At 37.8% G+C, this 24,621-nt stretch overlaps 3 protein-coding genes across 12 annotated transcripts in view; 2 read left to right on the forward strand and 1 right to left on the reverse strand.

The window, feature by feature from the left end:
- The window catches only part of LOC134663207 (small ribosomal subunit protein bS1m), a 33,311-nt gene extending 17,761 nt beyond the window's left edge, over positions 1-15,550 (reverse strand). The window contains exons 1-2 of one of the 2 annotated variants that reach the window (XM_063519593.1): positions 15,237-15,550; positions 14,849-15,137 (exon numbers count right to left, since the gene is read on the reverse strand). In XM_063519593.1, the coding sequence (XP_063375663.1) occupies positions 14,850-15,137; positions 15,237-15,479 (531 nt within the window). In that variant the 5' untranslated portion in view covers positions 15,480-15,550 and the 3' untranslated portion in view covers position 14,849. Of the gene's footprint in view, positions 1-14,484; positions 15,138-15,236 lie in introns of those variants that run through there. The other variant, XM_063519592.1, reaches the window with a different exon arrangement.
- LOC134663180 (glutaminase kidney isoform, mitochondrial) lies at positions 733-14,147 on the forward strand. Of its 9 annotated transcripts, none has more exons than XM_063519546.1 (10): positions 733-906; positions 6,388-6,440; positions 7,158-7,199; positions 8,841-8,937; positions 10,506-10,866; positions 11,333-11,485; positions 11,588-11,868; positions 11,983-12,291; positions 12,377-12,531; positions 13,261-14,147. In XM_063519546.1, exons 1-10 carry the CDS (start codon positions 748-750, stop codon positions 13,613-13,615), a joined length of 1,965 nt encoding a protein of 654 aa, XP_063375616.1. In that variant the 5' UTR covers positions 733-747; the 3' UTR covers positions 13,616-14,147. The 9 variants fall into 9 exon arrangements, with proteins under 9 accessions (XP_063375616.1, XP_063375617.1, XP_063375619.1 ...); XM_063519547.1 differs by having other exon boundaries at positions 7,164-7,199; XM_063519552.1 differs by lacking the exon at positions 733-906 and adding an exon at positions 5,890-6,130 and having other exon boundaries at positions 7,164-7,199.
- Positions 15,551-16,155: 605 nt separating the features above from the next.
- Positions 16,156-21,759, forward strand: LOC134663153 (regulator of nonsense transcripts 3B). Its single transcript, XM_063519501.1, has 6 exons — positions 16,156-16,373; positions 16,473-16,686; positions 17,056-17,244; positions 17,469-17,617; positions 20,632-21,390; positions 21,609-21,759. Exons 1-6 carry the CDS (start codon positions 16,266-16,268, stop codon positions 21,735-21,737), a joined length of 1,548 nt encoding a protein of 515 aa, XP_063375571.1. The 5' UTR covers positions 16,156-16,265; the 3' UTR covers positions 21,738-21,759.
- Positions 21,760-24,621: the final 2,862 nt, after the last annotated feature.

Raw genomic sequence — 24,621 nt, forward strand, 5'->3', positions numbered from 1 at the left:
TTTTTTTTAGTTTTATCATTCTCTTATTTTAGAAGTTACAGGGGGGGGACACACATTTTACCACTTTGGAAGTGTCTCTCGCGCAAACTATTCAGTTTAAAAAAAAATGATATTAGAAACCTTAATATCATTTTTGAAGACCTATCCATAGATACCCCACACGTATGGGTTTGATGAAAAAAATTTTTTTGAGTTTCAGTTCGAAGTATTTTTTTTCTATTTTTGTGTGAAAATCTTAATGCGGTTCACAGAATACATCTACTTACCAAGTTTCAACAGTATAGTTCTTATAGTTTCGGAGAAAAGTGGCTGTGACATACGGACGGACAGACAGACGGATAGACAGACAGACAGACAGACAGACAGACAGACATGACGAATCTATAAGGGTTCCGTTTTTTGCCATTTGGCTACGGAACCCTAAAAAGTGGTCAGGTTTCAGGGCACACTTCGAAAACCTATGACCGCTGGAAAAGTAGAGTTCTTGAATAGTCATGCCATATAAAAGACCTTGGAAACAAGCACAATAAGGTGGACTGACGGGCGGATTGCAGCTGCAGCGCAGGATTGTCTTGTTTGCCTTGTACGAAGCGAATGATGACAAAGTGAAGCAAACACTTTGAATGAGATATTTCTATGATACCGCTGTCACAACCCGTCGCCGTGGAACTAAATATAATGCGGTTCCAGTGGCACTACTCCCGGTAGTAAGTACGAGTATTTATATACGACAAGCAGGAGAGAATTATGTCTCAGTTTCGCGAGTGTGTCGTGCGAATACGCGGTTGGCGTCGGTTGCCTCGGGAGCTCGCGCCCGTCCGCCGTCGGACTGTTCATATTGTTATGCGGACTTTATCCGGCGGGGGTTACGACGATTTCGTTATGGATTATGGCAATGATTTTGAGGTGATTATTCTGTTTCACTATGATTTCATCACACTTACCACTTTGATAACGCTATAATAGCTCGTATATCTCATACTAGTCAAACCTCGCTTACTAAGTATCCTTCCTGTAGGCAGTTTTGTTTAATTAGGTAGGTACATTGCAAAACGTTATTCAGTATAATAAATTAGTATTTAATGCATCTGTGAATCCGTAGAAGTTCCCAATTTTAATAATTTATCTGTATCGCGGGTGTTTGAAAATAAATACCATATTTGTCACACATAACTGCTAAAAGGAATAGTAGTAGAGAGGAAGAATGGTGATTTGTCAAACTCTTTTCCATTTGCATAATTTACCACTTTATATTTTTTCAAGAACTTCCTTTCCCCAAAGCATTTCGAACCATTGGTACTTATATTATATCTATTTTTAATTGCTTATTTTCCTGATAGGTTTTCTAGGCATTCGCATAATTCGGATAACTTTTCTTATTTTAATGTACAAAAATCGCAACCTGGAAATTACGATTTCCGGAAAATAGTAGCACGTTACCACCCGCAGTAGTGTACCTAGTATATTATATATATATTTCGGGGATCTCGGAAACGGCTCTAACGATTTCGATGAAATTTGGTATATGGGGGTTTTCGGGGGCCAAAAATCGATTTAGCTAGGTCTTATCTCTAGGAAAACGCTAATTTATATGTTTTTCGAGCAAAGCTCGGTCTCCCAGATATTATTATTAAAGTCTATTTTTTTATTCCGTAGACTGAAATGACAGTTAATAGTATGAACATGAAATGTCATTTCATACTATTAACTGTCATTTCAGTCTACCGAATAAAAAAATAGACTTTAGATATGCCAAAATCCTCAGCTAGTCTGCCTGTCAAGAGTCAAGACTGTTTGTGTTTTGCGTTTATTAATGTTTACATACCTACCCATACACGACAGCAGCAGTTACCAAAGTACATAATAACCGAAGCCGTCACTTTTTACTTACATGGGTACACTTTGTGTCTGCATTTTTAAGGTTAAATGTTTTAAAGTAAGTACATACTACATAATAAAGAGGTAGGTACTTACATAAAATTTAATTATTTATACATAAAGTCAAATTAATTTAGTTATTTTATTTTTATTTATAAGGCTCACGGGAGCCTGCATGGGGTCCGCTTGGCAACTAATCCCAAGAATAGACGTAGGCACTAGTTTTAACGAAAGCGACTTCCATCTGACTTTCCATCCCAGAGGGTAAACTAGGCCTTATTGGGATTAGTCCGGTTTCCTCACGATGTTTTCCTTCACCGAAAAGCGACTGATGGTAAATCAAATGATATTTCGTACATAAGTTCCGAAAAACTTATTGGTACGAGTCGGGGTTTACCTCGTGACCTCTGAATTGAAAGTCACACGCTCTTACCGCTAGGCCAGGCCACTAGCGTTTTTTAGGGTTCCGTACCCAAAGGGTAAAAAACGGGACCCTATTACTAAGACTTCGCTGTCCGTCCGTCCGTCCGTCCGTCTGTTACCAGGCTGTATCTCATGAACCGCGATAGCTAGACAGTTGAAATTTTCACAAATGATGTATCTCTGTTAACAACAAATACTAAAAATAAAATAAAATAAATATTTAAGAGGGTCTCCCATACAACAAACACGATTTTGCTCAATTTTTTGTTGATGGTGCGGAACCCTCCGTGTGCGAGTCCGACTTGCACTTGGCCGGTTTTTTCACTATGTAAGGAAGTCACACTACTATTACTATATATAAATTATAGTACTGAAATTCCACCACTTCGTCACTTTTTCTTTAGTAGATAAATATGACATCTATTTCAGTTTATAGCCATTCGTTGGTCAATTTGTTTTTATGAAGAAGACGTAAATAAGTAGGTAAATTCCATTTAATTCGGACACAGGTAATCAGAATCTTTTATTTAATAAATATATGTACATAGTTACTTAACTATGTACATATATTTATTAAATAAAAGATTCTTCCGAAATAGATGTAGGTACCTACTTAGGTACCTACATCTATTTCGGTATCTACAGATATCTAATATATTAACGTAATGGACCCTATAATGGACGTGGAACCGGTAATGGGACATAAAACCACAAATCCTCTAAAATAAGTATGTAAAAGTAGTTTATAAACACTGGCAATATTTTACCATAAATAAGAGTCATAGAGCTGTTTAAGTTTTACTTTTTATTAATTTCGGTTAATTTTTAAGAAATTGGCGCCAACCCAAAAGTTGTCGTGTCACTGGAAAAAATAACCAGTAAGAATTCTTAACAACTTCGCTAAGAGAGGTGAGTTCATATATTAAATTGTAATTAATTATTACTTGGTGTAAACTAGAATGTGTTTTGTTAATTGCATTTGCCATGAGATAAGGTATACAACACATTATGTTGTGACTCTAGAGATGTATAAAAAATAGAGGTATTTTGCCCAATCCCATTATAGGAGCTGTAAAACTGCATACCTCCTATGATGGGATAATTTACATAATGATGCTTGCCATGGCGTAATTTCATGTTTAAACAATACAGAAGTATAATGTAGTTACTCGTACGAACTATGTCAGGAGGTCTTCTCGGACTTCGGATAAATTAATATCGTTTTTACAAAATTTTATTTAACTTGCCCTGTTAGTTTGTATACAGGGTGGATTTTCTTTTTGGGTCAGTGAGGGCAGCTACCAGATGCTGCGACGAGAAAACGGTCTTAGAAAACCTTCCCTCGATTTCAAATTAATGAAGATTGGCTTTTACAGATTTTGGAAAAAACATACAGGGTGCGAGAAAAAGGTAATTTTTGACAATCTTTTTTTTGATGCCAATCGATCCCATTCCTATTGAGGATCAAAAGCTTGTATGGAACTAAATAGTACATTATTGCAGAGGCCGGGAAAGGGCAATTCGTGGATGAGTTTCGATTTTGTCGGACGACGCGAAGCGGAGTCCGACAAAGAAGACGAATCCACGAATTGCTATTCCTGCCGAGGCATATATAGTGCTTTTCTCCAAACATGCGAGGAAATAAGGTAAAATAATAATTATTTAAGCATCAAGCATCACTCAAATCGAACCTTCACATCAAAAATGTCAAAAACAATTTCCCTCTAAAATTATTTTTTAAAAGTTTAGGGCACAAACTTATTCTGCCATTCAGTACCATTCAATATTCGTTCATTCAATATAATTGTGTGTAATAGTTAGTCAAACCAATTTGTCAGTCAGTAAGAACCAGGAAAACTATACCCATCCTTTTCTTTTGGGTGCTAGTACTAGTGTAAGACAAATATAGTATGATTCTCTCTGTCTATGTTTGAAATGAGAAAGTCCTTTGACAAACTATATAAACTTTATGTACACGGATGAGATCCTTAAAAAAATATAAAAATAATCTTTGATTTTATTAAGCAGTATTCTCACGATCATACACGAGCACAACGGTCTTGTAAGAACGAGACAAGTAAGGTCGTTTATCTTACTATCTCACTCTATCCTATAGCTTGAAATGATAGCTGATCGGGTCGTGTAGACGCGGCTCGCGGCTATAATAATTGGCTGTTTGCGTTTTTTATTTTTAAAAAGTAAAAAACACTACAGTAATAAGTTATTACTGTAGTGTTTTTTTCATTCCCGTCCGCTAGAACAGGACAGCGATAGTTTGATTTTTTTAAATTAGAGTTTGACAATAACGTAGAACTTCCCGTACTATTTTTGTTACAATAAGGTGAACATTTCCGAGCATATTGGAGAAAAAAAAATTCCGGCTAGAAAAGCCACAAATCAATAGGTCAACTTACGATAATGTACTAAAAAGCCACAAATTAATAAAAACTTTTTCCATAGGTACATTTACTATGGAGAAAATGTGAAATTTAATTTTGACCCCAAAAAAACTATTGATACTGGATAGGAATGGAATCGATTGGCATACAAAAATAGCATGTGAAAAATATAAGTTTTCATTTTCATACAAATTGTATGCGAAAAGTTTTCCTCGATTTGTGGCTTTTCTAGCCGGAATTTTTTTTTTAGTTCCATACAAGCTTTTGATCCTCAATAGGAATGGGATCGATTGGCATCAAAAAAAAAGTTTGTCAAATATTACCTTTTCCTCGCACCCTGTATGTTTTTTCCAAAATCTGTAAAAGCCAATCTTCATTAATTTGAAATCGAGGGAAGGTCTTCTAAGACCGTTTTCTCGTAGCAGCACGGAATCTGGTAGCTGCCCTCACTGACCCAAAAAGAAAATCCACCCTGTATTAGTTAGTGTGGTTCAAATCTTGGAAATGGCATTTGAGTTGAAATTTTGGATACGTATGCAAATCGGATGACAATGCAATCGGGTGACAAAAATGACTAATAACTAGTTTTTTGCCAAAAACTTATTCCCTATTCCAATATCTTATACTGATAGGGTATGCCCATTATAGGGGGCCCATTACTGGATCCACGTCCATTACCGAGGTTCCATTACTGGAGCTTTGGTGTCCATGACTGGAGAAAAAAAACATACTTTTAATTTATTAATTATGTGGAAACTAACTGCAGTATCTTTGATACAACACGCCTGATACATGAAAGAAGGATAGGATATTCATCTTTTAACAAGCTAAGCGGTAGAACTTTTACATGTATCAGGGAAATATCACAAATACTCCAAATTTCCTCTTAAATGTCCCATGACTGGTGCCGTTACTATACGGGTTGAAATCTAGTATGATCATAAGAAAAAACTACTTACAACTGATTTTAGTTTTCCCTAGCTAAGATGATTACTAAAATATTCGAAGTCTATAGACGCTTGTAAATAGGTATAAAAGTAGAGGTGCTTAAGATAAGATTCGTTATAATCATGGCAAATCAAGAAACGAGGGACGTTACGTCTAATTGAGTTCTGCATTATAAATCTGAAGATAACGTACATAGTGATAATGAACGTGACACGCGGGTAATACCTATCTACGACACGTCACAGGTAAACAAGACCTGATACCGAGACGAGAGCCCACCGTTTCCTCCGTCAGTTGGCGCTTGCGCGTTAGGACGTCGCGTTACGGCGCCAGTGCGAACACTTTATAGACTGGTTGGTGGTTTAGGGTTGTCCTGTCCCTCCCCGTTCATCACCATGAGCAGCCGCCCGCTCCGCCGGCTCGCGGCCGCGGCCAGGCCTCTCCTCCAGCGCTCTTGTGGATGCTGTCGCGAATACAGTCAAGTAATACCCGTCTACATTATAGACAGACCCGATGTGAGTGTCCCCTTTGCTTTAAATCGCTTCCGTATCGTATCACTGTGACATTGACACCTTGTGTTAAATACGCCGCTTAGTAGGTCACTGGGATTCATCAGTCATAAGAATTGGAAAAACATTCACTACCATGGTGATCGGGATAATTATCTATTGTTTCATATCATAACTTTTTGGCTTTTAGCGCATGTATATGTATTAAAGACTTGCCTAAATTGTTGCAGAAATGGCGAAACTCAGCACCCAATTTTTATGCGGCTCAATCTATAGATATGAGGTAAGTTACAGTTTATTTTAAGCGAAAGTTCACGGTGAAACAATTATTTATAGACGGTGGAAGACTGATATATCGCACCATAGCTGCATTATAGGTGTTGTAAATAAGCAAAGCTTCGCACTCCACATATTACGTACATCTTCAGCGACAGTTATTGGGAATAAATTGTTTGTAATGACCCACATCAACTCCTATTGATCTGTATTGAACTGGCCGGCGCCACGAGAGCTTCAATTCACCCCTGACATTTTGTACCAATTACTCGCACAGCATAATGGTTACGTAAATAGAAAATAACCTGGAAGTTTCGTAAATCTAATAATAATTCAATACTAACCGCAACTTGCCTAAATACAAATACATACCTATGTGTAAATTTCATTTTCAATAACCATGATTGATCTCTTTCGTTTTTTATCTAGGTATTTGAATTTTTATATTTCTTGATGAATTATCATCCCGAAATGCATTATAGTTTCAGATTTTTATTAACAAAGATGATTGATGACAATCTTTCTCTATACCTCAGTCAACTAATGTCCATTAGGAAAGTAATTAGTCTCAGATATCAGTGACTATGTTCGCTACAGCAGAAGTGCAATTGCACATAGATAAATATTTAGATAGCATTTCTAAAGTAAGTACCAATGAATGTCGCAAGTGTGTCTGTATATCTACTAACAATTTACTCAAGGTGTTCTATTGTTTTCATGCAAGGAGCAGACAGTATTCGTTCGTGCATAACCTCGATTCCTCGTCGTGAGTACAAACCCGGCATCCTGATTGATAGTTTGATTTTGCATGCTTGTGTAGGCTGGTTTTATTTAACGATTAAATAGTTTTTTATGTACATATATGTTTTATGTCATCTCAGCATCACATACACCTAATTTACAACTGCCCAGTGTGCAAACCATCTTCAGCGCGTAGATTAAATTGGCTGCGCTACTTAAAAATACTCAAGACGTTTTTAAGCTATTTACTAAATTAATTTTAATTATAAAATCATGTGAAAATGAAAGGTTGTCAGGTATTTGGGATAAGGACAAAAGAGAATTTTAGATACTGTGTGTGCCACTGCACGTTGTGATAAAGGCCTGTACACACCGGCTGCGTGTGCGTGACGTGCACGTGCGCGTGCAGCGTTGTAGTATACAGATCCTTATGAGAGACGGCACACCGCTTGCGTGACGTGTGCGTGTGCGACTCCAACATTTTAGCGCACGCGCACGTGCACGTCACGCACACGCAAGCCGGTGTACACAGGCCTTAAGACAAACCGTTATTCTATAGGTATATTAGTAGAGCTTGGTGGAGCTAATGGCAGGCTAAGAATTATCTTTGTGGCAGGTCAACTTTTCTGCTTGGGTTGATAGAGTAAAAAAAGTTCGTTCAATACCTACGTAACTAGTTAACTACGTCCTACTAATATTATAAATGCGAAAGTTATTCTGTGTGTCTGTCTCACCTGTTCCCGCTTAAACCGCTGAACCGATTTATTTGAAAATTGGTACCTATGGTAGTTTGAGGACCGGGGAAGGTTATATGGTAGTTTTTATCAATCGTCATTCCTCGCAGACGAAGTCGCGGGCAGATGTAGATTAATTTCGAATTAATGGTTATTGTTAAGCATGTCAATACCACAGAAAATTAACTTTGATAAGTATTCGTTTTATGGATGTCAATGCAAAAGTTACTGATAATTAGGTTTTAGACATACCAAGGATCAGTAATACATTATTGTGTCTATTTTAGTATCTGTTTTTGCCGGTTGGTGGTTAATTTGATAGCATGTTTATAGTTTTATTTGTTGCTTTAAATAAGTTTTAGATACAATGTCACACAATATTATATTGAATAAATAGATAGTCGAAATTCAACTATACGAATGCTACAATATGGATATCAATAAATCTTGATTCTAAATGATAATATTGCAATTGAAACTATATGGAATTAAAGATCCTTCATTTACCAACTACAAGTGTACCTAGGTATGCATGTGATTTTCAGCTAAATTTGTGTTTTTCCATGTGTTTGCATAGTAGGTACTACTACTTATTTTTTATTTATTCTTCGTGATAATGTGATAGATGTGACATCGAGAATAGGCAAACAGCTAAAAATAAGGAGTTGGGTCCTACGTGGCAGCCACACCTACCTACCACTGACGTCAAACCTAAAACGAGCTCGCGCGTGACGGTCTGTTATCGAGCACTTTCAAATACATGACCGTGGTATTTGCCAAATTCGTAAGCACCCACATTAGAGCTGTTTTGGCAGATGTTTACGCCCACCGTCACTTTCCTTTATATTGTTGTTTGCGCAATTAGTAGGTACACTAGCTTTTTTTTTGCTATCAGACGATTCAGTTTACATATTGTTCTGTTTGTTGTACAGGGTAGCAGAGGGATCACATAAAAACGCAGATGATGTCTTGTTTGATATGTTCAAGAATGAAGACACAGGTCTCCTTCCCGTTGGAAAGTTTTTGGCCGTGAGTACTTATATTCTCTTAATTCACTTCCTACTTGGGCGTTTTTTTTTGTTGTCCCAAACACATTTTTTTTTTAAATTTGGGATTTTTTTATGTTATTTCTACTCAGAATCACGAGCTCTTTCTATCCTAATAGGAGAGAAAAAGTGTCCCAAAATTTCCATACATTTTTCGATCTTTCCATTACGCGACCACCATACAAAGTCTATGAAAAATGGTGACGGAATGGAAATAAAAACTAGTGTCCGACCGAAGGTTCGGTTTCGGTTTCGGTTTCGGCCAGTTTCGGCCAAAAAATCATGTTTCGGCTGTAGTTTCGGTTTCGGCCAAAAAACGGCCGAACCTTTCGGCCGGGCCGAAACTTATGAAATGGTACTTCGGACAAAGACCAAAAGTTGGGGAATAAGTAGGACAACAATATGAATACCTACATATACTGATTCATGTATATTAGGTACAGACATTAATTGGTTTATTATAAAACACAATTCCACTAATGAGGGCGCCACTGGACGGTTGACGCAGTCATAAGAGGCTGTCAATACCTATAAGTGAATGAGATAGCACTGTCGCATGTTACTGGGCCCTGGGCAAGATAATAATAAGAAAACTAGCCTCACTTTTTACCTCAATTTACCATTGGTTTGTGTTCCACATGTCCTCTACTTCAGCTTAGCCTTTGGCCTCGCTGCGCCATGCTCGGCCTGCGGTCTCGCTTTTGAATACAATGGACATTGGTTGGAGTCTGTGCTCAACTACTTATCCTGAAGCCTTAAGCACGGCTTTGACTTCGCATGAAAGTTCGCCTCAATGGGGCACTTCGGACTTTTCGGCCCAGGTGAAGATCGGTACCCGGCCTTGCGATATTGTTAACAAAAAATTTCGCGCTCGCTGCGCTCGCGTTTTTGGTTGACCCTGTGTCTACAATTCTACATGTTAGCTTGACTGGTAAATGAATAGAGTTAGACCAAGAAAATTCTGCAATGATTTTGATAGCATACGCAGTGCAACTAGTGCAAATGTTATTTATACCTTCGTCATAATTTCATAAAAGTTTTGACGTTTAAAATAACACTTGCACTGCGTGTGTTATCAACTTATCAAAATCGTTGCAGAATTATCTTGGTCTAACTCTAGTAATTTTCATAAAAAACTGCTTAAGTAACATCAATTTCAAGGACATTGGGTGTTGACAGCCCCATAATATGTGTGTAAAAGCGGTTTTATGACATTTTTTCAACGATTTTAACAAGTCTACAAAAGTTTCGGTTTCGGTTTCGGTTTCGGCCGAAACTAGAGCCAAAGCCGAACATTCGGTTTCGGTTTCGGTTTCGGCAAAAAAACATGTTTCGGTCGGACACTAATAAAAACCTTAGGACACTTTTTTTCTCCTATTAGGATAGAAAGAGCTCGTGATTCTGAGTAGAAATAACTAAAAAAAATACAAATTTAAAAAAAGTGTTTGGGACAACAACAAAAAAAACGCCCACTTACCTACCACTTTTTTAGCATGTTCTATGTACCTACCTCCCTATAATAAATAAAATAAACTATAATTCTTTTTGCAGGCCTTGAGAACAACCGGTATTAGAAAGAATGATCCTCGCGTTAAGGAAGTTATGCACAACTTGTACAAAGCCCATAAAGAATCAAACTACGAAGGAGGTTCACCCGAGACCCTTAAACTAGACAGGAAAGCATTCAAAGAAGTTATAGCGCCAAATATCGTTCTCATAACGAGAGCATTTCGTAGCCAATTTGTTATTCCGGATTTCCAAGATTTTATCAAGGACATAGAAGAAATGTACTGGGCGGCTAAGAGTAATACAGATGGCAAAGTGGCGAGTTACATACCTCAGCTTGCTCGGGCGAGCACGGAGAGTTGGGGAGTCAGCGTTTGCACTATTGACGGCCAAAGATTTTCTATAGGTATTGTTTCTAGGCCATCCACCATTTGAAAGACGTCTAAATTATGTGTGTCTATCGAAATTTATCTTTATCTGATTTAGAAAAAAGGGCTTTATAGGTATGGCTTTAACATCATACAGACGATTTTTTAAACTGACTTACAAAGACCTTCATCACGACATAGTACAAAACAAAGTCGCTTTCCGCTGTCTGTCTGTTCCTATGTATGCTTAGATCTTTAAAACTACGCAACGGATTTTGATGCGGTTTTTTTAATAGAGTGATTCAAGAGGCATCATGTTTATGTATAATATGTTAACCCGTGCGAAACCGGGGCGGGTCGTATATCTATGTAGATCCGATCTAATTAATTGAAGTTTGTTGCTAAATATTTTTAATTCAGTAATTAAGTAATTATATTGTGATTTGGCAAATCTTGTTTTCCCGGACTTGGTGAAATTAAATAATGCTGTCTAATTTTATCTAGGTGACGTGACGGTGCCATTCACGCTTCAGTCGTGCAGCAAGCCGCTCACATACGCCATGGCGCTCGACACGCTGGGCCCCGACGTGGTACACAAGTACGTTGGCACGGAGCCAAGCGGTCGCAACTTCAATGAGCTCGTCTTGGACTACAACAGTGCGTACAACAATTTACACCTACGTTTATTTGCCGATCCAATCACATTAATAGATAAATAAACAAATCGCGACACGACTTATTTTCCTTGTTTGTTTACAGTGAAACCTCATAACCCTATGATCAACGCTGGCGCAATATTAGTATGCTCTCTACTGAAGCAATTGGAAAAACCCGAGATGACCCTCGCTGAGAAGTTCGATTATGTAATGTCGTTCTTCAGCAGGCTCTCGGGGAACGAGCCCTTGGGCTTCAACAACGCAGTATTTCTGTCGGAGCGCGAGGCCGCCGACCGCAACTATGCGCTCGGCTTCTACATGCGCGAGCACAAATGTTATCCCGAAAAAACTAATCTGCGCGAGTGCATGGATTTCTATTTTCAGGTCGGTATACTGGCACAACTATTGTCATTCAATACTCAAATGCGCTTATCTTACATCCGCTACACTCAAAATAACTTTCGGTAATTAGTCAAGTATTATGTACGGCTGTTTCAGTGCTGCTCTATGGAGGCCAACTGCGACATAATGGCGATTATGGCGGCGACATTAGCAAACGGTGGCATCTGCCCTATCACTGACGAGAAGGTCCTTCGGCCAGACTCCGTCCGCAACGTGTTGTCCCTCATGCACAGTTGTGGCATGTACGACTACTCGGGCCAGTTTGCTTTCAAAGTGGGCCTGCCGGCAAAGTCAGGAGTGTCAGGGGCTATGCTCATAGTTGTGCCCAATGTTATGGGAATCTGCACCTGGTCACCACCACTTGACCCTCTGGGCAACAGTTGCAGAGGACTTCAGTTCTGTGACGTACGTCAGCACTTTTTTCTTTTGATTATGATGCATGCAAATATAATATTAGAAGATCTTGTCAATGTTTATGATTTTCTTTCAGCAATTGATAGAACGTTTCAACTTCCACAAATACGACAATATCCGCTATGCGAGCCACAAAAAGGATCCTAGGCGCTACAAATTTGAATCTACTGGTCTCAGCATTGTCAACCTTCTATTCTCAGCTGCCAGCGGAGACTTAAGTGCACTCAGGAGGTAATTATTCAAAACCGATTCCAATTATTCTGTATAATCATAAAGAAGTGGTACATTTCTTGTAACATTTGCCTGTAGTTCGTCCGAGGAGTCAGAGTCTAACCCATCCGAGTCGGCGGGGTCTTCAACTTAACCTATTTAAAAACAAGTAATAATGATGCACGGCATCGTACTTGGTATTTGAACACGAAAAGCTTAACCATTAGCCATTGGTCGTTATCATTGTTATTTAGATATTACGCGAGAGTAATTGGCACATAATTTACAAATTTTATATTTATTTGCGTTATAAATGCATTAGGTACAATGGCGCCTTACAGGACCGCCACAAATTTAGTTATCATTTTGTATATCAAAATTTAGATGATCAAACTGACATTTACCTTTTGAAAGGGCCGGAATCCTTTTGCTTTAAATTTTTGGCCGTAATAGGTATCTACCACGTATTAATGGCGAAACTGATCAAGGAAAGTTCTAGAAAATGTAGGCTGTTCATCTGTTGTAGAAAACGCTTTAGATTTTTCACCGCAGGAGTATGACATTGAAGTAGAATTACCGCTTTAGTGGCAAGAGTAGAAATGAAAAAGTCAAATTGATTTAAAGAACTCACCTCTATAAAAAGTAGATATTCATATAATAGGTAGGTACATAGTTCACAGAGCAAATTAAACTGCTTGAGAATTAATTTTTACCTGAACATTACATACAATTGTCCCCTTTGTTTGTTAGGCACCACCTCTCCGGCATGGACATGACGCTGTCCGACTACGACGGTCGCACGGCGCTCCATCTTGCCGCCGCGGAGGGCCACCTGGCTTGCGTAGATTTCCTATTGGCGCAATGCAACGTGAACCAGGACCCTCGCGACCGCTGGGGCAGCCGCCCTCTCAACGAGGCGGAGACCTTCGGTCACGCCGCCGTCGTCCAGTACCTTAAGGAATGGGAGCGCGCGAACCCCAAGGGCAAGGAGACCCCGGGCGCCTCTGTCGCAGAGATCCTCGAAGCCCATCCAGATGCCAACGATGCAGTCAAAGACCCGAGCATTCAGGAGATCGTCTCCAGAAACGGCGATAAAGTACAGTAAAAGGATCTCGATACCTTATTGCGATTGCCGTCGATCTCACGAATAGAAACGATATTATAGGCAAGGGATTATGTAAGCTATTTAAAAAAAGTAATTGTAAGTAGAAAAATCGTTGTATAAAGCAGTTTAGTAAATGCATTTTTATTTCGAAAGCTGCCTCGACTATATAGGGCAAAAAAACTTTAGGATCAATTACAGATGCAAAATGTTTAAGTACTTATATAAATATTTACAAAATTATATTGACATATTAAACATTCCATTTACTGTTGTAAAGCTGTTTACATTTAAGAGGTACTTGGCCAGATTGGATATTTATTCGAAATTTACAGATTAAGCTTTGTAGTATCTATACCTATTATATAATAATATATTAAAGTCCTATCTCAGATTAAGACAATAATTTAAAGTTATGGTAGATAGTTCAGAGCAATTTAAATTATGAACTTCTTGAATTGTTTTCTGTGTTATTTAATGTTGTACAAATATGTACTGTCAATTAAATAAATTGTTGAGTTTAACTAATTGAAAACTTATTTTTATTTATAATATTGTGCAGATTTTTCATTTAACCCCCCTAATGTTATGTTTTGTCATGTTTATTTTATAGGCTTGTAAAATACAAGGCAGCGTGAGGAGTGCTTGATAGTTGTCTAGAAATGACAACAACACACACCGTGGCAAAAATGTGAACAATCTCAGCCCAATATGTACTCCTTTACTTTTTGATCAACTGTCAAATCTATAATTAGAGATGACTCTCATCTCATGCTTTCAAACACAGCCAAAATGATGTGCCTACTCACCAATAGGATTTCAGACTCATGAGGAACAGGATTATATCAGGGTACTTACCAAATTTGAATTAAGCAATATACTATTAAAATTACATTTATTGTACAAGTAAGAATTATCTACACTATATTTACAGAATAAGTAAACCACACAGACTTACAGTCAATAATAGAGCTTTGATAAATGTTTATACCAATTTTGGATATTACATACTAATGAGTTTATTAAAAAATAAGTAATGAATTCAAAATATTTAACATTCTTAAAACAAGCAACAATTTTTTTTTAAACTCCTTAAACTGCTTTAGCATAAGAAATAAATACTACATTAATTTCTCATTAAATACATCATAAAGTTCAGAAACAGATAATCTACTCAACTATATCAAAAATACACATTAGTTGTTGGTTCTAAGCCTGTGACTGATGATTACTTACCTCACTGCTGTTTCTCAGTAACTGTAGCTCGTGAGGGCGTAGAAACTAAACCTAGCAGCTTGCAGTCAGCTTCCAGCAGTGTGAGGTCCGTGCTTGATCCGAGGAAACGAGACGATAGCTCCAAGTCCTTTATCTGAATCCTTACTCTCGCTCCCCGGACGTATTCGTCACCTCTATTCGTAGGGCGGGTACACACACAGTGGAATTTCCAACCAAAGTCTATGTATAAATCATCTTCCACAACATGAAATATTTTGCCTATGACCAGTTTGCCAGACGGATCTCCTAACTGAAACAAAACGAATCAAAATATTTTCAAACTAATAACACGTAAAAACAGAAGTTATAGGAGCTTAATATTAAGGTTTCAGATGAATTCATAACTTACATCCATAAACTTAGAATTCCTTAGTAGAGATGGGAATGAGTGGTTGACTGCAGGTTCCTGTGTATCTAGAATTTGCGACTGTTTTTCAAACGCCTTAGCAAAACCACCCTTTTCGGAAATATCAGGTATTCCCTCCTGATTTTGATCGACATTTTTTGAGTCGATAGTGCTAAATAATCTGGAGCGTTGGGTCAGTAAGTTAGAATGTTTCCAATTTCTTGACAATCTGGCCAAACCAAACATTTCTGTAGCGGCAGATGTAGCACGTATTCAACTTATCTGTATTATTATAAGCAAATAAAAACCCAAAAATATAATATAAATGCAATTATAATATTATAACCTGCAATTCCGACTATTGAGTAACACTGACAGTGACAGAGAACTGACTGACACCACTGACACTGACACTATTTTTTTTTTTAATGAACTTCTCTGAATGGAAGCATGTTTTGCCTTAAAGTGATAACACACTATCCCACCGCACGCGACTTTGGAGCGTCGCAACCATAAGTGAGAGCGAGAAAGAGATATCCGTCTGTGTGAGACTGTGACAAGGACAAACAATAATAGCGCTTTCGCTGCTACTCCTACTGAAAGATACAGAAGACTATCCCGTTCGGTCGTTTTCCCCCACCCCTCATGCCTGATCCAGTTATATAAAATATTAGATTTATATAGCTGGTCAACCAAATCTTGTCAGTAAAAACAGGCGCGAAATTCAAATTATCTATGGGACGATATACCTTCGCGCCTACATTTTTCAAATTTGCCGCCTTTTTCTACTGACAAGATCTGCTTGACCATCTATAATATGTATGTCATTCATCCCACCAAAGGAAATAATAAGCTGGCGACTCATAGAAATAGTGTTGCCATACACTGCCTTCAAGACCTTCAAGTTTCATAAGTCGTCATAAATGTCACAACGACAAACGTCACAAAAGTCACTAAAAAGACTTGCGTCGATTCGAGTACTATTACAAAATGATGAAACTTTAAAATAAACACGTTAATAAAACGTAAACAATGACCGAGGATCAACATGTTAAGGACGCGCAGGCTGAGACAGGCAGCAAAACATTTATTAATAAATCTAAGGACAAGAAAACCAGATCACAACGGCCCCTAACCAAAGTAATTTTTTTTGGACCATATTTGTGTTTAATGTAAACATTTTACCATCTACTTAATGAAAAGAAATACAGGGTTTGTAACGCTTTCATTCAATTGCAGATTATCCTTCGTCGATTGCCTCCAACGATGACCGAAGAACAGTTTCTAGAACAAGTGTCGCCCATACCGGAACACGACCATTTCTACTTTGCTAAGCCAGATCCGTCGTTGGGGAATAATGTTTATTCCAGAGCTTATATAAACTTCGTTAATGTGGAAGATATTTACCTGTTTAGGGATAAATTTGATGAATATGTCTTTGTTGATGATAAAGGTTGGTAATTAGTGTTATCCACATGGTATTTAGTTCGTATTAGTCGTACATAATCAAGCTTTAACCGAACATTCTCTTGTCACAAGTCAAAAGTCCACACCTCGACATTGGCAGAGGAGCAAAAGCAATTTATATATAAAAAAACTCCATAATTATGTATTCCGTATAGGCAAAGTATTATTGTCAACTATCATTAAGATGCAATTATAGTTCTTCCTTGTTGCCAACCTGGTAGGTTCTACCTTCTGCCTGAGAATGTCACATGTATTAATTTTATTTAATTTACAAAATTATCTACATTATTATAAGTGTTTCATCCATATGATTGTGGTTGTGATAAAAATATTATCTTATATGTAATATTTTCAGGTATGGAGTATGTTGGAATAGTTGAGTATGCACCGTTCCAGAGAATTCCAAAGAAAAAGAAGAAGAAGGACCCGAAATGTGGTACCATAGAGAGTGACCCTGTGTACCAAGAGTTTCTGGAGAGCTTGACCAAGGAGCCGGAGGTAGAAAACCAGCCGAAACTAGAATATTCATATCCTATTACCGATGGTAAGAATATAACATTTTCTTGAGCCAGTAAATGTTCACCTTAAAGGAGTGAAAATGTAACAAAAAATAGGTTTTTAGCAAATATTTATTATTTACAAGCAATTGCTTGTTTAAAGGTATAAGATAGTTTTTTTAATGTTTCTACGTTAGCAACAAGAATACCTCTTAAGTAATATTTGGACATCTTAATAAGTTGTAACTATACTTGAATTATTTTATTGCAGGCAATGATAAGAAAGTCCAATCAACCCCACTGCTGGAATACCTGGCAGCGCGCAAGCAGGACAAGCGCGGGCGAGACGAGCGCCGCCGTCGCGAGAACGACAAGCGCAAGATGAGGATCGAGAGGAAAACCAAGGAGCCAGCCATCAAGGTACACACATTTATTCATTTATTTAACCTGTAGGTTCCATTCCATCGTCCACAATATTAACTGACAATTTGTAAGTGTAAGGGCCTGAGTGGACGCTCGAGTTGGGCGTGCAGCGGGGCGGGGCGTGCGGCGTGCATGTTAAACAAATGCAAACGTATAGGAGCGGCCTTAGAGCACGCTGCTCAAATTACTCCTGACCCCGACGCCACGCTGCACGCCCCGCCGAATGCTCTGCTTCGAGCGTCCACTCAGGCCTTACACTAAGACATTGGGCAGAGTCATCAACGGCATCCAGATCTAGCTAATTAATGAACTGGTGCCGCGGCATTTCATGAGAGCAAGCGTGTAAATATCGTCCTATGTAACCCACGCGATCAGATAGCGTTGTTTATCGAAATGGGCTTCGGTTTCCCCGCTCATAAACGTATGGACGTCACAGCGTAACTCTGTCCACATAATGACAGGATACAGTAGAGTTTTAACCCTTAAGGTATCTGCCCACTACACCGTATTATACCATGACCGTGCTATGAACGTATCAGGCACGGAATGTAACGCGACACGGACTACCATGCCCACTACACCGTGTCCATATTGTTTCATCCGCGTTTCATCCCCTTAGTACCCGCGGTTTATTCGCGAGAGTCAGACTCGTCAGAAAGAGCGAGCGAATAGTTATCATACTGGCAAGAGCGAGCAACAGATACGGCAACGCGTTTATAACGGGCTTAGAACGGTCACCATACGCGGATATAACTCGTATGCTCATCGTTTCGCCGCCTGCACGCATCGTTGCACGCATCGTTCCGGCAATGTTGCGTGCCGTGCTCGGAGCGTTTCGGCACCGGCAATAGTACATTACTGCAGACGCCGGGAAAGAAGGGCTTGCCGGGTGAGTAGGTATAGACGGCCGACCGTAGGGAGGCCGGATAGTGATACGAAGCCGGCAAGACCTTTTCACGGCTAGGCATGTATAGTGCTTTTCTCAAACATGCAATGAAATAAAAAAATACACCACTCAAAAAAATAAATTTAGTCTTTATATTAAAAATCCAAGTTCACAACAAAAGTTTTTTAATTTTCCTTCCAATCCCGCCATAATTGTTTTTTTTTTTACGGAATTCGTCCGTATTTCGCGTGTGTAGTGTTCGAATAGACCTTATTAGGGCCATTATACACAATCTGATAATAAGAATCTCAATTTCTATAAATAAAATAAATGCAGAGGATTTTAAATATTGTCTATGGTCTCTGGTGACTCACGTATAGACAAAATTTTAAATTTATTCATCAACACATTGAATCATACAGATTCGTATTCTTAATATCAGTAGGTTCGTGTATAACAGGCGTTAACACGGATATTTTGGTCCGATATAACCATTCATTCACCAAAAATATAAAAAAAATATATAATTCGGCTGTTTAGTCTGTTCATGGACACAGACCCCATGTTTACATTAGAATTAAAAAAAAAATTACTTCCCGGCCTAGGCCTTCAATTTCGTATGAAATTCCTTTACAGTTCTCTGGAGTTGCTCCGCCCTAAACGTGATACTTCGAAGCCTGATATAACGCCCGGAGCGACGACATTTCATTGCATGTTTGAGAAAAATATCCTCGCCGACAATTTTTAACGGTCCGTGCATGGTACGCTACGGGTATGGTCGGTGACGGAACGGGCTAGTGGGCATAGTCTCATACTTTTTAATACAAAGAATATTTTTTTGCCTGACACGTTCCTACTACGGTCATGGTATGATACGGTGTAGTGGGCAGAGACCTTTAACCATATCACAAAATGAATTTAAGTATTCATTTTTACTAGGTCAGTATTCCTGAACAGCTCTTAGTTTGAGAATTGGGAAAAACCCAAAAAAATTATCTAACCCATACACCACTTTGAGAATGAATTGGCTAAAATGTATGAAACAAACTTTTTTTTCTTGTTTACGGGGTTGATATATACTAAAGGTTGTAGAATATTGTAGGTACCTCACGAATCAGAAGTATGGCTGAGTAATAATTGAGACTAGGATAATGCATATTGGATTGGAAGTGATTATTATAGATGTTAATAAGATTAATAAATGATTTATAATCTGAACTTTACTCTTAAGTGTTTAGTTACACTCATAATGATTGTTTCATAATTATTAATAGCATTTACCATTCATGACATCTCATGAAGTCAATTGGCCCAAATGGACTTGATAAATTGCTGTTTGTTACTTACTTTTTATTGGCCGCCTGTTGCTGCTTCCAGTTTTAATATTGTTTATAATGTTGTATCATTTTGTCATTATTTTAAAAACAAAACAATATCAATGAATTGTTACTTGTTAAGCACCTGCTCTTAATAACTTTTAAGTTAAACTGCGAATTACAAACACTTACTTTGCAAACATACATTTAATTGATACCTGTACAAACAGTATAAATGAAGCAAATGTTAAAATAACTGTACTTTTTCTTTAGACACCTGGTGATCTATCAGAAGATGAAGGACTTCAATATAATTGTGACTATAATGACAAACCGAACCACCAGTTTTGGTTTGGCGAACAAAGAATCTACCATAAATCTAAAGTGAAATGTGCACCAGCCAAAACAGAATTAATAAAAAAGTCCCAAGGTTCTGATGAATTTATTAGTACCGACTCGGACTGGGATAGCCATTTTCCTGCCTTGTCTATGAAAACCCATAATACTTTTACTTTAACCTCTAGTAAATATTGTGATAAAAAGGAATTGCAAGAAGGTAGTTCAAAGAGTGGTGGTGATACATGTTTTAAGGTTTTTCGTTGGTTTACTTACCATTTTATTTCGTTTGTTGTAGTTTTTCATTCTTTATTGCTTAGTGCTGATTTTGTATGTGCATACCATGTAAGTTCCACATGATTTTATAATTTATTTATCATTATTCTAGTCTCATGTCGTAAATGTATCATTTAGATTAGCCTTATAAATGTTTCAATTGCACAAACGATTTTAATTCCTGCTTTCTTTTATAGGAAGATGACTCTGGCGAAAATGAAATTAAGAAGATCAAACCTAGGGAGTGGGAAAAAGACAAATCGTCTAAACCTAGAGAAGAACAAGGCAAACCAGATAGTAAGGAGGGAACTGTCTATGAATCTAAAACCTTTAGGGAACAGCGTAAATCTGGAATGGGTCTTGCGACAGACAAGAAGAAAAGACACGATTCTGACAAAAAAGATGATGATGATGATGAATCAGATAAAAGCAAAATTGATAAATCTATCAAGAATGATAAACCTAAAGATGGTGTCAAAGAACAGAAGAGTAAAAAATATAGTGACACCCGCAAAGAAAGGACTAAACCAACCGAAGCTATCAAGGCAGATAAACAATCATTTACCGGGAAAAGTTCTCTTTCAGATGGTAAATATAGATCACTGAATCATGATGATATCAAACCATTTACACAGTTGCCACAAGTCAAAACGGATGATTTGTCCAGGATTATAGACGGAATGGAGAAGAAAACTAAATTAGAAGAGGTAAAATTCCGCAAAGATTCCGAAGAAGCTACTGATGAGTGTAGCAAGACCAATGACGAACCTACAGCTGTAGCAAAAGTTAGGAGAAGCAGCGTGGATTCTGGTGAAGGACTAAATAATGATGATTCTGCCTTGAAGCGACAAAATTCGTTGGACGACAGGGGCAAATCGACAGACAGAGAGGGGTCTGAAGAAAAGGAGAAAAGCGAAAGTACCGACCGGCGCACCGAAAGACGCATTAGAAATAAGGTAAGTTTGTAAATTACTTAATGACAGAACGCGCGCCTATAAGAAACTTGCTGTAACACGGTTTTTTGATTCAGTCTAAGTGACTTAGCGAACATAGCGGTTCGACCAGTCGTGAGAGTGAATAAGGGACACTTAAGACTAATTTTAGATTTCAGCTAATAGATTGCAAATAGCACTGCAACTGCATTCATCTCATGATGGTGTATTTTTTTTTTCAGGATCGCCCAAGCCGCGTCATTTATCAGCCTGGCATGGGTAAATTTAGCAAACAACGGCTTGCAAAGGAGAAGGAAATCCAGCCGACCGCAGCAAAATCCGTAAACGATAGTGAGAAAAAAGACACTTGAGACCATTGAAAATTTCCCCAAATCTGGACAACACTCAACGAAAATAACCCTAGGCTGGCATTCAAGGCAAGACCTTGCTGAAGTTGAAGAGGAGGCTTGGACTTGCCAACCGTGGGGTCAACGTTTGCGACTTAGTTGATGTTAAAACATTCGATTACATTATTTTTAAATGTGATGGAAATGACTTCGAGAAATTTCGATGCAATCAGCAAGGAATCGAATGCTTATATGTATTTTAATTTTGTGACTTTAACTATTTAGTTCGGTTATATTTCATTTAAATATAAATGTTTTTTGATGACATACTTACGTGTTTCTTTTACTATACCATATCTACTAGTTTTTAAAACGATATTTATACACATACACATCACACATATTTAAATAAATATCACATATAATAAATAATCCCTCTGATCGCCTGTATAATGACATATTTCTGAATTGATCAAAAGACAGAACATGTATCATTTATTTTTTTATTAAATAAGTAACTGTATCACAGTGTTATATCTATCACTGCAAAGTAACAAAAACTTTTGAAGTTAGTTAATAAATTTGTGTTCTTTCTGTCTATAATGTAATAATATAGGAAGACTACATAAAGCCATAAAGCGGGTATATTACACAAAAATACATGAATCATCTATCCCTTTAGAATGACATAAAATATGGATAAAATGTACCTTAGTTTATACACATTTTTATAAAAAAATACTTATAGTATAACAGGTATTATGCTACAAAACATCTTTGGCAAAATGATTCCCTAACGTCTTTTAAAAATACTGGACTAAATGACAATTGAAAAACTACGGCAACATATTTAGCTGCCTTTGATAAATTTGTCCAAAGAAGCAATTAATTACCTAATATGTAGGCTGCACGCCGTCGTATTAAGTAAAAACGTGTTATAAAACTGACTGATTAAATATGTTCTTGATAATTCTAGTTTATAACACACCTCCTTAGATGGTGGCACTAGGCGCTAATGTGCTATTTTCACATGTACCTATTTGATTTATGTTTTTTGCCTTTATTAAATGCTTGTTACTCTAATCAGACTTTTAAAGCCTTCTCCTACATTAGGCCGTTAACTTATAAATGGTAACGGAATGATTATTTAATGAATGACAATGGCACTTACGTAAGACTAAAGCATTCACTTGAATCAATTTTGTAAGTTGGCATTTGGTACCTACTTTGTTTTAGTAATGAAAATTAGGTACAATGTATTATGTATCTATCTTGCTAAGAAACGACATATAGTGCGTCAAGCAAATTTTGTCAGTAGCAATGTACTGCAAATTAAAGTAGGGTAACACCATGTAACACTCAAAGAGCAGAATTGCGCTAAGAAAAGCAGCAATGTACATCAAACCAAAACGTGTTTATTTTTCCGCCCTTCATACGTCAGTTCGAGTGAATTATCATAACCTCAAATTTTAGTAATGTTTACCGTCAACGAGCATGATTGTACATTGTAGGCACCTTAGCTTTGCTTGAGGTCATGCATAATCTTGGTATTTAATGGTGACAGCAGAAATTTCTCTTGAAATAGAAACGATTCAGAATGTAAACAATAAGATGATGGCTGTCATTCACGATCCACATTCCATAGATAACACACAGATGACACGCGATTTTGAAATTATTCGAACACAGTGTTGCTAACCCGCGATTTTTCAAATTTGCCGCCGTTTACTACTGACAAGATTTGGTTGATCCAGCAGATTAGTCGAAACAATAATAATTTAGAAGTAGGTACCAAGATTCGAACAAATTCAATGATCTATTTCCAAAATTTAAATTTGTTAAAATCTTCACGCTTTCAGTGCCACCTAGTGTAGGTACTTAATTGATATAAACATTATTCTTGCACAATCAATATACCTAATAATGATTAACCATTCATAACATCAATATAAAAAAATCCCAGTATTCATTCATGGATGCAGCACTAACGTTATATGATTTCGCAATTATGAACCAACTTATACCCGTCAATGCTAGAATCTGAACAGCCAATCCTGGCAGAGGAATAAAACTCTTTTAACTAGCTACTCTCACTCATTATCCAGTAGGTAGGCTATCTGGGTCTATAGTCCATTTTTATGGTTAACGGGATAAAACAAGAATATGGCACCTACATGAAACATAACTACTCCAGACGCGCCTTAGCTAATTTAATATGAATTTATATCCTTAGGTCCACTTGCACCATTCCGTTCCGCTAACCCGAGGTTAACCGGTTAAACCTGGAGTTACCATGGTTACCAGTACAATTTGACACTGGGTTAACGGTGCACAGTTTAAGCCTGGGTTAGGGCCACCCCACATCTAGCGTCTTTCGAGCGTCGGCGTCTACAACTCTATGGCCCAGGGGGCCGATTTTTGAATTTCGATCACTCGATTTCGTCACTCGAAAATCGGTGGAAAACGGCGAAATGTAAATTTTTAGGGTTCCGTACCCAAAGGGTAAAAACGAGACCCTATTACTAAGACTCCGCTGTCCGTCCGTCCGTCCGTCCGTCTGTCACCAGGCTGTATCTCACGAACCGTGATAGCTAGACAGTTGAAATTTTCACAGATGATGTATTTCTGTTGCCGCTATAACAACAAATACTAAAAACAGAATAAAATAAAGATTTAAGTGGGGCTCCCATACAACAAACGTGATTTTTGACTGAAGTTAAGCAACGTCGGGCGGGGTCAGTACTTGGATGGGTGACCGTTTTTTTGCTTGTTTTGCTCTATTTTTTGTTGATGGTGCGGAACCCTCCGTGCGCGAGTCCGACTCGCACTTGGCCGGTTTTTGAAATACGAGTGATAGAAATTTAGAATCGAGTGGTGATATTACTGAACGAAATACACGAAATCGAGC

Source organism: Cydia amplana, chromosome 4, assembly GCF_948474715.1.
Source record: "Cydia amplana chromosome 4, ilCydAmpl1.1, whole genome shotgun sequence".
NCBI lineage: Eukaryota > Metazoa > Arthropoda > Insecta > Lepidoptera > Tortricidae > Cydia > Cydia amplana.

Excerpts from the sequence above, each read along its gene's own strand:
- LOC134663180 (XM_063519546.1), top strand. The coding sequence starts at position 748 with ATGTCTCAGTTTCGCGAGTGTGTCGTGCGAATACGCGGTTGGCGTCGG. Across the intron at positions 11,869-11,982 it reads GCATGGATTTCTATTTTCAG|TGCTGCTCTATGGAGGCCAA; the intron begins GTCGGTATACTG and ends CGGCTGTTTCAG. Across the intron at positions 12,292-12,376 it reads GAGGACTTCAGTTCTGTGAC|CAATTGATAGAACGTTTCAA; the intron begins GTACGTCAGCAC and ends ATTTTCTTTCAG.
- LOC134663153 (XM_063519501.1), top strand. The coding sequence starts at position 16,266 with ATGACCGAGGATCAACATGTTAAGGACGCGCAGGCTGAGACAGGCAGC. Across the intron at positions 16,687-17,055 it reads TGTCTTTGTTGATGATAAAG|GTATGGAGTATGTTGGAATA; the intron begins GTTGGTAATTAG and ends TAATATTTTCAG. Across the intron at positions 17,245-17,468 it reads TTCATATCCTATTACCGATG|GCAATGATAAGAAAGTCCAA; the intron begins GTAAGAATATAA and ends ATTTTATTGCAG.